We start from the raw sequence: 18,121 nt of genomic DNA on the forward strand, positions 1-18,121 counted from the left end.
GTGTGTGTGGGGTGTATGTGTAACTTTGGTGACTTGGAAGCCTCTGTCTCTGGACAGGTGGCCGCCCCCATCCCCCACCTCATGTGCCCCCAGGAGCAGAAAGGTCTCTTTTCTGAAGTGGGAGGTGAGGCTGGTTGGTCACGGGGTAGTGGGGGACAAGAGTGGGACCTACGGGCAGTGGTCAGGGTTCTGCCAGGCTGGATGTCACAGACATGTCCGTCCAGGACCTGCTTCCTTGGGCGAGTGACCTTGCCTGTGTCAGCCTCAGTTTCCTGGGCTGTGAGATGAGAAAGGACGTATCTCAAAGGGTTAAATTAAATGGTAGTCATGACCTGAAGGTCCATGGAACACTGTCCACACAGGCCAAGCACACACCTCTTCCTGGGGCGTCACCTGGCCTTGGAGAAGGCGTGGAAGGAGGGCCGGTCCCCCAGGATCCTTGTGGGAGACTGGGAGCTCCTGGGAGCCTTAGGCACAGGAAGAGAGGGTGTCTCCTCTCTTGTGGGGCTCACTGTCCCCCAGGGACCTCCACTCCCCAGTGGGCGCAGCATCGCCCCACACACCTGCCTGATTTGCTTGAAGCCCTCCGGTGACACATTGGAGAAGATGTTGCACTCGGGCTGGTTGAGGATCTGGAAGGCCACGGCGCAGTGGTGGTTCTCCAGGGGCGAGATGTCGTTGTAGCGGACAGCCAGCTCTGTGCGGGCGTTGATCTGGTACCTGGGGTTGGACAGCAGAGGGACCCTCAGGGACCCGCACTCACATGCGGGTGGGGGCAGTGTCGCAGGGGCACGTGTGCTGGTGTAGAGGGCTGGAGGTGATGGGGCTGCTGGAGGACACCCCACTCTGCTTGTGCCGGGAACTTACTCCTCCCAGCCCTCCCAGGTCTCAGCTGCCCCTCTGACTATATACTCCCAAGTCGTTACAGTCCTAACGGTGGACACCACCAATGGGCCTCAGGTCCTCCCTGAGGAGGTGTCCTCGAGGTGGTCAGGCCTTCACCAAGGAACCCTGCAGACACCGTAGGACGTGGGAGGAGGGCTAGATATTGAGGGCATGGCCCGTGGCTTGTGCTCAGCACAGCATCTGAGTGTGAACTGAGGGGGTGGATGCCCATGGGGACACCTCCTCCTCCGGGCATGGATGTCCACACCCTGGAATCCGCTCTGGTCCTGAGTAGCGATAGCATCTTTCCCGGACATGTTGAGCATCATCGCCCATATGGTTTCAACACACAAATACACAAATTCCATAGAACAACCAGTGTATCACTATGAACACAAACCAGCGCCACCTGACCTGGACTCTGGCAGGGACATGGGGTGGAACTCTGCCTTCGCCCCCGAGGCAGGAGTGGATCAATGTTCCAGCAAAGCCTGGCCCATCTTCCCAGCCCCACGGCCTGCCCTGGACCCTCCCTGCCTCCTCGCACCCATATCCCTGTTCTTGCTGTCACTGCCCTAGGTTCTCCCTCATTCCTGCTGGAAACAGGCTGGTGAGGCTGCCCTCAGGGGAGTAAGATCCAGAGACTGGGTGGGGATCCGCCCCTCCCGGTCCATGGGTGTGTGAACGTCCTTCCCTGCTGCAGGGGGAGGGGAGTTCTGCTGCTGCCAGGCCCTGCCGTGTAGACACAGACCTGTAGCCAGGACTGCAAAGGGCTGAGGCAGCCCCATGGGGTCTGGGGACCTCTACTAGGCATCCTGCTGGGAAGGCCCAGTCCTGGACAAAGTCCTTGGCGGGAAGGCTGCGTCCTACAGAGGTGGGGTGGAGCCGGGGGCTCAGGAGCGCTTCGCTGACAGCTTCCGCTGGGAACTGGCAGGGGGTTGAGCTGAAAAGCTCAACTGTGACACCCAGAGTGCCCTTGACAAGAGAAAAGGACCGTGTACATACGTGTTGTTGTAGCCTGGATGATCCAAGTCATGGCAGATGGCCGCAGTCATTAGGACCAGGATGTCCATTTGCGAAAACTTTTCCTGGATCGGAGAGAGGATTTGGTGGGTGAGGAGTGGGCTGGCAGGGGGTGGGACAGTGACACAGGGGGATGAATCTCCCCCAGCTGTGGCCTGGTGGGGGAAAATGCGCCTCTCCCTGGGGTGGGAGGTGGGCACCCACTTGTTCATTGACAAACTGGAGGGGCGGTGTTTCTCCAGGTGGTGGAGGAGCTGCTGCCCCAAGCTCCCCTCCAGGTGGGATGTTCCCCAGACCCACCCTAAGCTCCCTGCAGGCGGGATGCCCCCCAGACCCGCCCTAAACTCCCCTCCAGGAGGGATGCCCCCCAGATCTGCCCTAAGCTCCCCACCAGGAGGGATGCCCCCCAGACGCGCCCTAGGCTCCCTGCAGGCGGGATGCCCCCCAGACCCGCCCTGAGCTCCCCACCAGGAGGGATGCCCCCAGACCCGCCCTAAGCTCCCCACCAGGCGGGATGCCCCCCAGACCCACCCTAAGCTCCCCACCAGGAGGGATGCCCCCCAGACCCGCCCTAAGCTCCCCTCCAGGAGGGATGCCCCCCAGACCCGCCCTAAGCTCCCCACCAGGAGGGATGCCCCCCAGACCCGCCCTAAGCTCCCCTCCAGGAGGGATGCCCCCCAGACCCGCCCTAAGCTCCCCACCAGGAGGGATGCCCCCCAGACCCGCCCTAAGCTCCCTGCAGGCGGGATGCCCCCCAGACCCGCCCTGAGCTCCCCTCCAGGAGGGGGGCCCCCAGCCCACCTGCAGCCCGCAGAACCAGATCATGCTGTACATCATCTGGGCGACGCAGAAGCAGTGCCGGAAGTTGTGGAAAGGGTTGTTCCGGTAGTTGTCGTGCACGCACAGCTGTGGGACGAGACGGTCCACTCTGTGCCCCCCGCCCACCCTCCCCAAGCTCCCCACACCTTCTTCCTGATGCCAACTCTCGACTCCCACCCGGTCCTCATCCAACTGCATTCCTGCTTCCCGGGGGTGAGGACGAGGGGCCCAGGGGTATCCGAGGGCCACACAGGGGAAGGTGTCCCCAGGGGACCACAGTGGGGTGTGAAGCTGGGGGCAGGGCAAGGGGGCTGCGTGTGGGGTGCCAGGTCCCCAGCCACCATCAAACCTTCCAAAGGTTTTTTAAAAAAACTATTTATTTGTTTGGCTGTGTCGGTAGGTGTAGCATGCAGGATCTAGTTCCCTGACCAGATATGGAACCTGGATCTCCTGCACTGGGAGCAGAGTCATAGCCACTGGACCACCAGGGAAATCCCCTTCCACAGCCTTCTAACATTTGGGCTCTGAGCTGCATTTTATTAAGAAGATCTGTTGATAAACACACACTCAGTCACACATGCACACCCCTCCCCCACACGCACACCTCACAGACACACACACAGATGCACTTACACATGGACCCATGCACAGACTCCCATGATGCAGGCAGTAGCACTCACGCATGAGCATACACACACACACTCCACACACACTGGCATGCACACGTGTACACCTGCATAGCACCCCCTCCCCCCTACACACGTGCTGCTTAGAACACACTCTTCACCTGACTCTCCCTGGCTCCTACTGTTTTCTCGCCCATAGACAGAGGCTTAGGAACAGAGAGTGTCTGGTGGGGGATGGGTCCCCGCAGGACTCTCCCAGGAGTGTGGCCTTTGTCAGTAGGAAGCCCAGGCCCGAAGGGAGGTACCCACGGTGCATTCCCAGGAAACGCGATGGAACTGCACTCAGGGCCCAGCAGGGGCCTGACACTCACCAGCCACCTCTTGAGCGTGATGGGGTTGATGCTGAAGTCCCTGACCAGGCCCAGGTCATGGTACATGTGCTCCAGGCAGCTCAGCATCTGTGGGTGCAGGAGCAGAAGGACGGTAAGCACCACGGCGGGCCGGGCCCCAGGGGAGTCCTCCCCTCCCGGAGGGCCCCAGGACCACAGCCTGTTAACTAGGAGGTTTCAGGACCCCCAGGAGGGGTGTGGGGGCTTTGAAAGAGCAGTCGAGGTTAGAAGTCAGTGGCAGTGACCAGATGAAGTAACGCTATCCCCAAATGACCACATCAGAAGTGACTTGACTTATTTATACTTTACACAAACACCCATCTCAGTGGGTCACAATCCTGGCCTGAGGTTCTGAGAGACATCTTCAACTCCTGCAGACCCTGCACGAGCCCGAGGCTGGGAGATGGGGAGCCGAGGAGCAGCATTGACAGATACTCATCCATCCCAAACCTAACTCTTCAGGCTCCCAGGGACCCCACTGGGATGACGTACTTTCTTATGTATGAACCGAAACGTCTGGAAGGCGCGATTCCTTCTGGGGAGTACTCCCTCCCAAACTTCATTTCACTGAGCTGCCGTCTACAGAAATCCCCGTTCAACTTGATGTTGATTTTGCTTCTAGGCCCAGAGAGGATTTACTGTCACTGTTGAGATCTATTTAAATGCCACTCAGAACTCTGAAGCTTAATCAAGCCAAGAAGATTAAATGATCTTTAAAAAGTGAGAGCTTGACAAAGTGGGCTCTGCTCTCTGGGAGAAGAGCCCAGGGAGGTCTCAGAGTGGGGCTGACTTAGCGTCACCTTAGCAGGACACCAGCCCCCGCCCCCCAGCTCCCCGCCCTGGGCCCCCCACCTGTGCCCCTTGGCCCCAGTGTCTGCCCTGCCCTGGTGTCTGCACAGACTTCCCGTCTGCCCTGTTCACCAGGCAACCTTCTCTTCCCTAAAAGGGTGTGTTAAGGACCGAGTCGTGATCCTCCAATCAAGCAGTCGAGGCCATGAGCCCCGCTGTGACTGCGTGTGGAGAGAGGACTGTTAGGGATGTAATTGAGGTTATGCAGGGTCACTAGGGTGGGCCCTAATCTGCGAGGACGGGTGTCCTTATGAGAAGAGGTCAGGACACAGACACGCACAGAGGGACGCCCATGTGAGGACATGGGAGAAGATGGCTGTCAACATGTGGAGGAGAAAAGCCTCGGGAGGGACCAGCCCTGCCCACACCTGGATCTCAGAGGTCGAGCTTCCAGACTGTGAGAAAACAGTTTCTGTTTAACCCCCAAATCTGCGGCATTTGCTATGGCAGCCCCAGCAGACCTATTCAGGGAGTACAGTTGAAAACTCACTTTTTCTTGTTACAAAATATATGAGAAACTAGAAACACTGCAATTCAGGAGAAGTTTTGCAAATCCAACCCTACAATGAAGGGTCAATGAGCTGGCCATGGAAGGAACACCTCTGGGAGCAAAGACCTGCATGGCATCACAAAGAACCCACTTGGGAAACTGGAAAACATCCTAGCCTGGCAGTGGGGGCCTGGGAGGATGTCCAGATGGAAAGTCCTTAAAGGGGCCACATGCTGGTCTTCCTTGAGGGGATAGCCCAGACGCAGACTGGGTGCCAAAGTTTGGAAACCGGGGCTTTGAAGGAGCCCTTGACAGAGTGTGGGGAGCGCAGGGTCCTGGCATGAGGGTGGGAGGGCTGGTGTCCAGGCTGGTGTCCTGGTCATCCCAGCCTGGCTGGCAGCATGAGCGCCTAGTCAGGGTCTGGCCGTCCAGAGCTGCTGGTGCCCCCACTGTCCTGGGCCAGAGGGGCTGTAGCTCTGACAACCCTGCTCCCCGCCACACCAGCCCATTCACGGCTGCAGGCAACCCCGCAGAGCCGAAATGTTTGCTGTGAAATCAGAGTCAAGAGGCGGAGGTGATCGGCAGACGAAACCATCTGGTGCCACTTATGTGGTGGCTTCGGAGCAGGAGGGATGCGTCTGTACATCTGCTCCCATGATGGCAGCTGTGGACACTGCGGCGGGTCCTGGGCTTGCAGCTGGGTGATGATGAGCGTGGAGGACGTGAGACGACTGCGAGGTCCCGTAGCCTTCAAGGCGGGGCTGGGCAGATGCAGTGCTGTGGGGAGCGCTCAGAGGCTGGCCCTCGAGAGAGGGGAGCAGCGTGAGGTCATCTCCCCGTCCAGTCTGTGATCAGAGGACGCTGGGCTGGGCCCTGGGTGATGCAGGGCGCATCACCCCTGCGTGGAGGGAGGGAGGTAGACCACCACCATCCGGGAGCTCTGATGTTCTCGGGGGGTGGCCAGATGCAGTGCTGGGGGCCACACGGGCTGCTGAAGCTTTCAGGTGTGTCCTTGTACCTGTTCATCTTTGCTGCTCATGCTCCAAAATTCATGGCACCCCCAGAGGCCAGGGTTCCTGTCTGTGAGCACTTCTGGCTTGCCACCTTGGGCAGGGAGACACTTTACAGAAGCACTGGAACCCTGTCCAGGCCCCCTGGGATCGTGGAGGTGTGCTGGTGAAACCCTGGGGCTAGATGACAGCCACTCAGGCCAAGGAGACCTGCAGGGGGCTGCCTCCCTCCTCTTAGCCCTGCTCTGCCAGCACCTGCTCATACATCCCACAGGTGGAGTGATGAAGGCAGAGAGGCCGCCTCCCCATGGTGGATGCAGGGATCCTTCCACCTCTGACATGAAGGTGGAACATTCTCTCTCTGGCCACAAGCAGCCTGTGTTCTATTGAGACAGGAATGGCAGGGTTCTGCCATCAGGGACCCAGCTTTGCTCTTTTTCCCTGTGGGTTGAGGTCAAAACGACTACGGGGAGTGTGAGATGTGCTCGAAGCGGCACTTGCCCACCTGCTGGAAACAGGGGTGTGTGTTCCAAGCTCCCATGGGCCCACTTGCTCGTGGACAGGCCAGCAGGATTCCCTGTTCAGCAGGAGCTACTGGGACAAGAGGTCGTCACACTTCTCCTGGAACACCTGACTCCTCTCCTCCTGCCCTGCTCCCCTCCACCACGTCCGTCTTTGGTCAAGCACTGACCCGGCAGTGACACTTACAACAGCCCCTCCTCCCTGACCTCCCAGCTCCAGTCCTGCGTGTTGGTTGGTTCGACGTTTTGGAGCACCCGTGCCATCCAGCTGCTCTTCTCAGGGTGGACCGGGTGGGGTGAAGGCAAGATCTGTGCTTCCCCGCCCCTCTTACTGGGGCTTTTCTTATCCCAGGAGACCACGCGAGTGACAGTGGTTCATGCAGGAGAGTTCAGGGTACATGATCCATTTCCCAGACCTGCAGGGAAGTCGCTCTGCCGCTCTTGTCCAAGAGCGTGAGCCTTTCTGCGCTCCTGCATGACCGAAAAGCTGGCGAGAATCTGCTGCTTTCGGTGGCCTGAGGTCTATGTGGCTTTGTGATTTCTTGGGGTTCAGAGAGAGGAGGGTGTATCTGATGTTATTAGGTAACAGACTAAACAATCATCTCCATGACTGTGTTTTCTCAGCAAAAGGGAAATTTAAAAGAACTGTCGTGCTGTAAGAAGTTACTCTGAGCCCTTGAAGGCTTCCCTGGTGCCTCACATGGTAAAGAGTCCACCTGCCAATTCAGGAGACCCAGGTTTGATCCCTGGCTTGGGACAATACCCTGGACAGAGGAGCCTGGCAGGCTACAGTCCATCGGGTCACAGAGTCAGACACGATCGAGCAACAGAGCATGGATCCTGGAGTCCTCATGGCTCCCCAGGCCGACCACTCTGAGCGGGACCTCAAGTGGAAGCCCCCTCCTGAAATAATCCTGGAGCCCGGAGGCTCACTCCCATGGGGGCTTGGCAGCTGCTCCGGGGGATCAGGATGCAGCCCAGTGGGGGGGGTGTGGGGGCGTTTCTGAGCAGCCAGATCTGGTGTGAGGTCCCGGTGCTCACATGCTCCTTGGTTCTGGCTCAGGGCCTTCCCGAGCCCAAGGGGCAGTCTGGCTGCAAAACTGGGGAAGCAAGTCAAAAGGAAGAGAAGAGAGCGGAGACGAGGGATGGGGATGCCTCCCGTCGGGTCCCTGAGGCTGGCCCCCGTTCCGATGGTTCTTGTACTCACCTCATTGGGCTCCCAGAGCCAGACATCGAAGGTGGGCTTCCGCAGGGCGTCTATGGTCTCAGGGGACAGTAGGTACTGGAGGGACGGGGAGCAGTGTGAGCTGGCTCCGGCCTCTGTGCTGGACAAAGGCCTGCCACGCCTTCTCCACATCCTCCCACCCCGTCTCAGGACACCTGGGTCCATTCTCAGGGCCACACCCACGAGAGTTCTGGAGGGGGCAACTCCACAGGGATGGACACCCCACCAGTGGGGGCTGGGGCTGGGGGAGTGCCTCAGGACTGAGCGTGCAGGGCCCGAGGGGGCCTTCGGGGGAGACAGTGTTCACCCCTGATCGTGGTGGAGGGCGTGTGACCGTGTCAGCCTGTCCCATTCGACAGTGCGCCACACCTGTAGAAGGTGAACCGTACTGCGTGCTAATGACATCCCGAGAAACCCGACTTTAAAAAATACAATAAAGTGAAATCAAGGGGAAAAAAAATTGGCATACATTCAAGTACTGGCTAAGAAGCTATTTTGAGGTTTGTTTTTGGAACCTGTCACTAGTTTAGCCATGGGCTATATAACAGCACAGCTTGTGGGTTCTATGGAACACCGGAGTTTAGGTTAGGTTGTCAGAGGAAACAGAAGACTGTAGACACAAGACAGTCACAGTGTTTTGGAATTAAACCCAGTCATCTCCTAGGTCTTTCTGTTTGTGTTTTTAAAAGGAACCTCTGTGGAAGACGGGTGCCTTTTGTTCGGGACCCAGGCTGGGCTGCGTGACTCCCGGGGCATGGTCCCAAGGTGTGGGTCGTGTACTCCTGTGGGAAAGGGCACTTGGGTCCACGTGATGACCTCGGACAATATTCAGTGTATCCTTCACATCCGAGTCAGGGAGACCCCTGGCAGCCCTGGAAGGCTCTTTGCTGCTGTGGGAATGGTGGCGGGTTGGGGGGTCAGCCTTGTGCATGGCCAGCAACCCCAGCCCCCCACCCCTATCTGGAGGATCTTGGTCTTGGCAAAGCCCAGATCTTAGTGGGCAAATATGTAAAACTCAGTTGGGCCAGGATCCCGCTCAGTCTCCAGCTGAAGGCATTGTGAGATGGAGGACCACCATCATGGGATCCATCTTTCGTAGCTGTTTGAAGCCCCTCCCAATTCCCAGGGCATTGCCTGCTCTAACAACGGCCCCTCTCCTATAACTGATACATCCTCTGTGACCCCAAAACAAAACTTCTCATAATAACTACATATTGTTCAGGGACGGGAGATGCAATGAAGCAGATTATAAATAATTTAGTTAAAAATGAAAGTTCTTTCAAGTAACATTTGAATGTCAGAACCGTTTGTTCACTGAGTTGGTGATGGGGGTTGGGTGGATACCAGCGAGGAGCTATGATCTCCTGGCAGTAAGCTGTGGTCTGGGACCACTTCTGCTAAACAAATGTCAACGAGGAAATATATTCTGCCTAAGAATAATAGAAGCGTGTCACTGACAGGGCCCTGGTGAGAGCTGGCTTTGCAAACATGCAGACAGCAGTGGGGCTGGGAGGGGGCCCTGGGTAGGGCCAGAGGTGGGGGGGGGCGGCTGTGCCCTGAGGCTGTGGACACAGATGGTTGTTTCTTCACAGGCAGGCTGTCATCTTACCTTGGGGTAAGAGGGGACATCGCGTCTAGGCGTCAACTTCTTGTTATTATCCAAAAAACTATACTTGCAGGGACAGCTGGTCCTGAAAAGAAAAGCAGAGATTACTTCTGGCACCCACACCTTGGGCTTGGTGCTGCCTGGGCAGCTAACTGTGGGGACCTCATTGGAGCCCAAACAACAAACCCCAGAGTTGATGGGCATGTACACACTGCTATATTTAAAATGGGTGACCAGGGGTTTCCCAGGTGGTCCAGTGGTTAAGACTCCATGCTTCCACTTCAGGGGGCACGGGTTCAATCCCTGATCTGGGAACTAAGATCCCACATGCTGCATGGTGTGGCCAAAAAGATAAAAAGTAACAAATAAATAAATAACTTAAAAAAATAAAATGGGTGACCAGCAAGGTCCTACTGTATAGCATAGGGGACTCTGCTCAACGTTATATAGGAGCTTGGATGGGAGAGGGGTTTGGGGGAGAATGGATACATATGTGTGTGTGTGTGTGTGTGTGTGTGTGTATGGCTGAGTCCATTCGCTGTTCCCCTGAAACTATCACAACACTGTTAACCAGCTATACCCCAATACAAAATAAAAAGTTTAAAATACTACCATATGACCCAGCAATCCCACTGCTGGGCATACACACCGAGGAAACCAGAATTGAAAGAGACACGTGCACCCCAGTGTTCATCGCAGCACTGTTTATAATTGCCAGGTCATGGAAGCAACCTAGATGCCCATCAGCAGACAAATGGATAGGGAAGCTATGGTACATATACACAATGGAATATTACTCAGTCATTAAAAAGAATACATCCGAATCAGTTCTAATGAGGTGGATGGAACTGAAGCCTATTACACAGAGTGAAGTAGATCGCCACACAGAAGATGGCTAGTCCAGGTTCGAGGCATGAGACTGGGTGCTCGGGGCTGTGCATTGGGATGACCCAGAGGGATGGGATGGGGAGGGAGGCAGGTCCAGGATGGGGAACACATGTACACTGGTGGCTGATTCATGTCAATGTATGGCAAAACCACTACAATGTTGTAAAGTAATTAGCCTCCAATTAAAATGAATACATTTATTAAAAAAAAAAAGAAAATTTAAAAGTTAAAAAAAAAAAAAAAAGCTTAAAATAAATAAAAAAAGAGTACGTAGAAAACCTAGCACAGTGCCCCGCATGGAGTAGATAACTCCATGGAGATACTCCTTGGAGTATAAACAATATTATTGACACCCCAAACTCAATCCAACCTGAACCTCACAAACGCCTTTCGTCTTATTTGTTCCAGAAAAATAAGTCACAGAGCCAGAGACATCTCACTGCTAAACCCCAAGGACCCTGCTGGACCTCCTGAGAAGATATGGAGCTCTCTGAAAACACGTAATCTTCACTTTAGAGAGGCATCTAAAAATCTTTTTCTCATGATGTGGGTAAGACATGTTTACTCTAAAAAGTTAAAAACCATAGAAGTAAAGTTAAAAAACTAGTAAGTCCCATTTTACCCACTTCCTTCCTCTAAGTCTCATGCCTGGAAATGCCTTCTGTTAAGTTCGGGGCATCCTTCCAGAACCTTCTTTGGCATGGACACACACGGGCAGCCCCTGGTCCTTCTCAACAAGGATGGAATTGTACTGAGCTCGCTCTCTGGCAGCTTGCCTTTTCCACTAACGTGTCACAAACGCACTGCCGATGCTTCAGACAGCTCAACCTCCTCCAAAAGCACATCCTCCTTGGGCACCAGGGTGTGGTGGACTGCCATCAACCCCCTCCTGTGACAGACTCTGAGGACATCCCCACCTGTACACCTTACATACTTGCTGAATTTGCTGTCTGACTCCTTTTCATCACTTAATTTTGAGGCAACAAGAATGGAACAAACGGAGCCCGCTGGTTTTGGAGGGAAGCCCTCTTCTAACGTTAGGGGCGAATGATCTGGCCTGTGGGGACACATCTGGGGGCTGCAGGTGGGGCCTGCTCCAGGAGATCTGGGCACCTTAACCCCTTTTGAAGCAACTCCCAGTCCCCCCACCAAATAGGGAACACAGTGGGGTATCTAAACTCTGCCCTCCTCCTTCCTTGTGAGATTCCCAGGCAGGGGGTGGGGGCCAACACAGAAGCTCATGCAGGTCTGTAAATAAAGTTTCATCTCCTGGGAGAGCAATTCATATCATATTGTAAAAGCCATAAAGAAATTCATATCCTTTAAGCCGCTAGCCTCCTCTGGGGAATTTACCTTAAGAAAAGAATTAGATGCAAGCAAATGGCTGGAAGGTATTCACCACAGCATTATCTATTGCTGCAAAAACACAAAACCAGAGTAGAAGCTACCTGAATGTCCCCTAGTGGGAAATAATTTATATCATTATGGTACCTCGACAGGGAGGTCTGTTATGTCATCTCTAATGACAAGTATTACATGAAGCCAGGGAATTTGGAGTGAAAGGGGAAAAAGAAACGTTGTCTACAGTATATCCTGAAAAGTAATAGAGAACAATTTACCAAGAAAAGAACTCATTCATTTGGTGCATGAGAATGAGTGCTGGACCGCAGCCTTCAGAATGTCTGAGGCTGCATTTTGATCTATTGATTGTTTACAATTCTGTAAGTGAAAAAAAAATTACAATGCGGTATTTCATAGTTGTTTTTCAAAACGGGGTATCTGTACACAGAAGAACATCTGGGAAGCTCTTGACTGGATTTCAGCTGGGAGCGCTGTGGTTGCTGCAGTTATTACCGACTCTTCCCCACCACCAGTATTGTCTGCAGGTTTGACGAGGAGGCTACACCACGTGCAAATTCAGAATAACACGCTTGCTCCTTTTTGGAAAAAGAGGCTCAGTATGATCTTCTCACTGTGCCACTACTTCTTCCCTCCACCCGATGCCTGTGAGAAGCATCCAAGGTGCTTAGGACAGCTTTGTGAATGGAGGGAGATTTTAAGACAGACAGAGCAAAAGAGGAGCAAAGTGAACCAGGAAAACGCGCCAACTAGATGATGTCCGCAGTCCCCCTTGCACACGAGAACTTCCATTTACACATGTCTGAGCAGTGAGAACTTGCCCACGCTCTGAAGACCACACGCAGCATTGTCATTATTCTTCTTGTGCTTTTAGCCTCTTCTGAATCAACATCTGCACGCGTGCTGTGCAGGCTGGTTGTGAACCTTTCCCAGGAGGACTGCGTGAGCTTCTGCCATCCAGGATGGTTTGACTGCTGGGATCTCTCTGCTTGCTTGAAAACCCCAGCGTTGGGAGGTCCTGCCAGGGCCTGCCCACATCGGCCAGGTGCCCCTGCCGGCTCCCTCTGTGTCTGTTGCCACGGGAACCAGCATCCTCCAGCTGACAGAGCCTCTGGCATGGTGTCTCTCCTTTTCTATTTGGGGCTGGTTTTTGCTTTTGTGTTCTGCACTCCCAGCCCTCCCTCTCCTGGGGCTCAGTCCAGTGGTTGAGGCCAGGTGTTTGGGACAGAAGCAGAGATGGTGGGCTCCAGGGCTGCCCCGAGTGTTCCCACAGAGCCCTGTTGGGATGAACCTGCCAGCTCCACTCTGTGGACACGTGCTCAGTGGGGTAGGACCTTGCCCTACAGCTGGGCAGGCGATTCGCCTTCTTTCCTCTTGGGGAAAAGCCAAGAGAAACCCAAGGCCTGGGTCTCAGGGGACTCTTGCCTGCTCCGAGGTTGTCTGTGGGTCTGAGTCTGATCCAACCCAACCACTATCCTGTTGTTTCCTGGGGGAAGATGGTTTTGGTCCATGCAGAGCCCTGGCTCCAAGGCCACACTGGGGTGTGCTCATGGGTGGCTGATGGTGGTCATCACTTCAGACTCACTGACCACCCGAGTGGGTACAGAGCTGGGCTCGCCCGGGCTGGGACCTTTGTTCCTCTCTCAGCCCCGCCATAGGCAGGACCATTGCCTAGCTGGGCTGACATCGTCAGAAAGAGCTGCTCAGCTGTGTGATCCCAGGTAACAAAGCTGGTCCCAGGTAACAAGTCAGCTCCCAGGATGCTGAATGGCCTGACCCTCTTTGTGATTAGTTAGGATGGAACCCTGCCATCAACAGAGACTGTGGAGGGCAGTGCAAATGACTTACCCTCGATCTGAGTCAATTTCTCCATATAGAAAAGGGCAGGGCTGTTTGTATGGGGCACAGGGCACCGCCAGGTTCCTGGGCCAGGGTCTCAGGTGGGTGATGCTGCTGTGGATCAGACCTACGCCCAGGAGGCTAGATTTCCTTTTCCCGATTGTGTCGGGAATGTTTGAGACTTTACGCTACTCTATTTTTGATTGAAGAGTTAAAATTACTCGTCTCTCACCTACAAGGCTGCTGTGAAAACTGCTGGCTGAGATGACATCGCTCTAGACTTGGTTACAATACAGGGAGGACAACTCTTCGGATTACCGCGGCACTGTGAACTCCAAGAATGCACTTCTGGCGGGGGGCGGCATATGGAAGGGGTTTCAACACTTGGATGAGCCCAGCTCAGCTCTCTCTGCCTCAGAGAGGCACCTGCAAGGGACATCTCGTCTACCCTGTGCTCTGAGATCAGGCGGGTCTTCTCCATGTGGTATGTTATGTCTCTTAAGTGTCCTCATACCCTGAGGTCCTAACAGCACCTCTGACTGTGACCTCATTTGGAATAGGTCACAGATGTAATGAGTTCAGATTGGCCATGCTGGAGGAAGGTGACCCCTCACTCAGTATGACTATTGTTGTTCAGTCGCCAAGTCATACCTGATTCTTTGCCCCCACCTCCAGCCCTAACCTCCCCATGGACTGAGGCATGCCAGGGTTCCCTGTCCTTCACTATCTTCCAGAGTTTGCCCAAGTTCATGTCCACTGAATTGGTGATGCCATCCAACCAACTCATCCTCTGTCACCCCCTTCTCCTCTTGCCCTCAATCTTTCCCAGCATCAGGGTTCTTTCCAATTAGTCAGCTCTTCGAATCAGGTGGCCAAAGTATTGGAGTTTCAGCTTCAGCATCAGTCCTTCCTTCCAGTGAAAATTCAGGGTTGATTTCCTTTAGGATTTACTGGTTTGATCTTGCTGTCTAAGGGACACTCAAGAGTCTTCTCCAGCACCACAGTTCAAAAGCATCCATTCTTCGGGACTCAGCCTTCTTTACTGTCCAGCTCTCACATCCATGTGAGTTAACTGGTCACAGGGGACACTTGAACACAGATAGACACACAGAGAAAGGCCATGTGGAGACAGAGGCAGACCCTGGAGTGATGCCCTGCAAGCCAAAGAGCCCCAAGAATCACTGACACCCCCAGAAGCTGGAAGAGAGGCCTGGAACAGGTCCCCCGAGAGCCTTCCTGGTGAGTCTGGCCTTCCTGACACCTTTGTTTCAGACTTCTAACCCTCAGAACTGTGGGAAAATAAACTGTTTTCAGTCCTCAGTTAGTGGTACTTTGTTATAGCAGCCCCAAGAAACTAACACAACCTGGATGAAATTCTGATTTTTCTCTTGCGATCCGACCCGAATGGCCAGTGCATGTCAGAGACCATACTGGAAGCGCTGCCTCACCCCTGCCCCCACCAGGCTCTGTACAGAAGAGGGCGCCTGCAATCTGGAGGGGGCGAGACTGGCTGGTGGGGGCTCATGACTCACCCGGGCTGTTCCAGGAAGTGGCAGGAGTCAGTCATTTGAGAAGGGATGACAGGCTGCATTATAAAACCCCTCATACTATGTGCACCTTCAACTAATGTGTGTGCTCAGTTGCTCCGTCATGTCTGACTCTTTGCAACCTCATGGACTGCAGCCCACCAGGCTCCTCTGTCGAGGGGATTTCCCAGGCAAGGATACTGGAGCCGGTTGTCATTTCCTTTTCCAGGGGATCTAGTTTGGATCTTCCCGACCCAGGGATCAAACCTGCATCTCCTGTGGTACAGGCAGACTCTTTACCACTGCGCCACCTGGGAACCAATTATATCTCAAAAAAACCAACCTGTCTCCCCAAAGTGCTCTGTGGGCTCCACGGATGCAACATGTTTGTGGGTGAGGCAATTCCAGAGGGAAGGTGGGCGACAGGGCCCAGAGCGCACCCCTGCCCCCTCTCGCTGCAGCAGACATGGTACTGGGCCACAGGCAGCCAGTCCCAGGCTGGTCTCAGAGAATCCAAGCTAGATGACAAGTATGACATGAACATGGCGTGGTCCTGGGAAGACATGCCAATGTGGCTCTGAGCCCATCGGGCTAGTCCCAAGCTCACTCCAAGGCTGCCAGCCTCACCACTCTCTGACGGGACCACCAGCTTCCCTGTCTCCTCCTGGCCCAAAGGCCCCACACTCAGCCACCCTCCCCACTAAGCAGGTTGCCCTCAATTTTGAAAATTCCGGGAATGACCTTCAGGATGTCAGGCGGCCTTGTAAGACGAGCCGGTGTGTCTGCACAGGTTTGTGAGTGGGCCCAGGAGTCCTGTTAAGTCTCATTAGGCCCAGCGTAACCTCAGCCACCTTAGTGGCAAGGGGTTCTCGGGGTGACAGGCCACATCATCACCATGCGGGCTCCGGACGGGTGACCGTGGGCATGAAGCAACCCCGGAGGGCAGACAGGCAGAGCTGCTCGAATCAGAGAGCGCCCGGCACAGCCCTGCACACAGTAAGTGCTCCATGCAGGCATCTCGTCCCGCGTCATTTCGGCTGACAGGGACATCTCCACCCCCAACCTGAACATCTGCTTTGACCTCAGTTTCGGCCAGGGGTCCAGCTGCACCCGAAACCCCACTCTCCAAGAAGTGCTTGGGGTGTTTTTTCATGAATTTTGGCAGCCTGGGCATCTCACCCTGGCTCCCCAGGGGGCACGCATGGAGGGACCCTCGTTCCGAGGGACAAGTGACTTCTGTGTCCAGACTGTGGTATTGCTCCCCTGACTGGCCACTCTGCGCTGCTGCTGCTGCTAAGTCACTTCAGTCGTGTCTGACTCTGTGCGACCCCATGGACGGCAGCCCACCAGGCTCCCCCGTCCCTGGGATTCTCCAGGCAAGAACACCGGAGTGGGTTGCCATTTCCTTCTCCAGTGCATGAAAGTGAAAAGTGAAAGTGAAGTTGCTCAGCCATGTCCGACTCCTAGGGACCCCATGGACTGTCGCCCACCAGGCTCCTCCGTCCATGGGATTTTCCAGGCAAGAGTACTGGAGTGGGGTGCCATTGCCTTCTCCGACTCTGCACTGTGGGGACATCCATACGAAAGCGGGGACTCTGAGGCTCCAGGACATGTGTCCTCTGGAAGCCAAAGGCCCTTCTCCTTTAATTGGTCCCTTTTTCAAAATAATCGACGTTGACTTTGTTCAAGCTGAGGGTGTGAATCTTAACCATTTTCTGTAGGTCGCTTCCTCTCTTCTTCTGTGATGTCATCCTCCCCACCTCCCACGGCCATAAACTCGCTTTTATGAGAAGAAAGCTGTGTAACTGAAAAGCAGATCCCAGACGGTGCCCACCCAAGCCCAGCTGAACCAGATTCTTCAGCCTCGCTTCTGGGGAAAAAAAAGCCCAGGCCCCCCTCCGGCCCATATGGCTATGCAGTGCTCTCCCCCAGCCGTCTGCCCGTGCCTCCCCCGGTGCAGACCTTACCTGTTGCTTCTGGCTGCCAGCTCCTCCCTCATCTTTTTAATGTCACTCTTGCATTTCTCAATCTCCACCACTTTTAGTCCTTCCACTGGGGACCAAGAGAAACAAGGGGGTTACCATGGATACACGGCAGAGGATGGGAAGGCTGGTAACTGGGGGTTAGCCTACGGCTCCCATGTCCACTGGCGAGTGGGAAGGAGGGGAGGCTGGCTCAGACACTGGATCCCACTCCCACCCACCCTGCTGATTCTCTGGCCTCCCCCTCACTCAGCTGAAACACAGCTGCCCCCCGACACACGCCTGTTCATCGCATTCAGACCCGTGATCCCTCTAGGATGGAAGCCCCTCCCCCTCCCCACTCCTTGAATCTCCACTCCACGCTCACCTACTTCTTGCTTTCTCTCCATACCCCTAAGCACCAGCTGAGGATCCGGGACAGAGTGTCTTTTATCCCTCAAAGAAAAAGGGGGTTATGTGTTCCCAGGGTATTAAAATGCAACAGAAGTTTCAGGGGGCAAAATCACAGCTTCCCAGCAAGAATGGAAATTTCATTAAGATAAGGAGCTTTGCACTTTAAGATCCTGTAGAGCAGTTAACCAGAAGTCCAGACTTGAAATGGTGAGAAATGAACAGGCCAGAAGGACCCCAGGCTTGGTCATACTTCCGGGGTGCTGTGGCGAGGGGGGGGTCCCTTAAGTCGGAACACTACTATTTTGTTTTTCATCAAAGGATGAACTGGCGCTTACACCCACAAGCGAGTATTCAACTTCAAGACATACACACTTGGCAGGTGCATATTTAGCCCAGAAATGCTGCCAGCTTTGGAAAGGCTTTCAGACTAGAGTCAGTTTATAAGAAATAAAAAAGATGAGCTTTGTTACTTTGTAATCACACCTCGATTTTTATGCAAAAAGATACTACCCACGATGCCACTCATCCCCCTTTTCATCGAGCGTGGCTCTGAATACAGCTAAAAATAAAATGCAGATGATTTCTAAAAGAAAACAAAGCAGCTCGGTGACTTCCGCTTGTTTCATTAATCCCCTCCCTGCCGGGAGGAGCTGTCAGCAGCTCTGGAGCTCACAGCGGTGGAAATTTTCCC

At 54.6% G+C, this 18,121-nt stretch overlaps 1 protein-coding gene across 12 annotated transcripts in view; it reads right to left on the reverse strand.

Annotated features, from left to right (window-relative positions):
* Positions 1-18,121, reverse strand: part of PDE9A (phosphodiesterase 9A) — a 106,598-nt gene that overhangs the window by 10,378 nt on the left and 78,099 nt on the right. For 10 of the 12 annotated variants that reach the window (XM_061167517.1, XM_061167515.1, XM_061167514.1 and 7 more), the window contains 7 exons: positions 17,023-17,107; positions 9,447-9,528; positions 7,820-7,894; positions 3,725-3,811; positions 2,710-2,814; positions 1,891-1,973; positions 564-720 (listed from right to left, as the gene is read on the reverse strand). In XM_061167517.1, coding sequence (XP_061023500.1) covers positions 564-720; positions 1,891-1,973; positions 2,710-2,814; positions 3,725-3,811; positions 7,820-7,894; positions 9,447-9,528; positions 17,023-17,107 — 674 coding nt within the window. Of the gene's footprint in view, positions 1-563; positions 721-1,890; positions 1,974-2,709; positions 2,815-3,724; positions 3,812-7,819; positions 7,895-9,446; positions 9,529-17,022; positions 17,108-17,404; positions 17,898-18,121 lie in introns of those variants that run through there. The other 2 variants (XM_061167520.1, XM_061167523.1) reach the window with 2 other exon arrangements.

Source organism: Dama dama, chromosome 19 (assembly GCF_033118175.1).
Source record: "Dama dama isolate Ldn47 chromosome 19, ASM3311817v1, whole genome shotgun sequence".
Classification (NCBI taxonomy): Eukaryota; Metazoa; Chordata; class Mammalia; order Artiodactyla; family Cervidae; genus Dama; species Dama dama.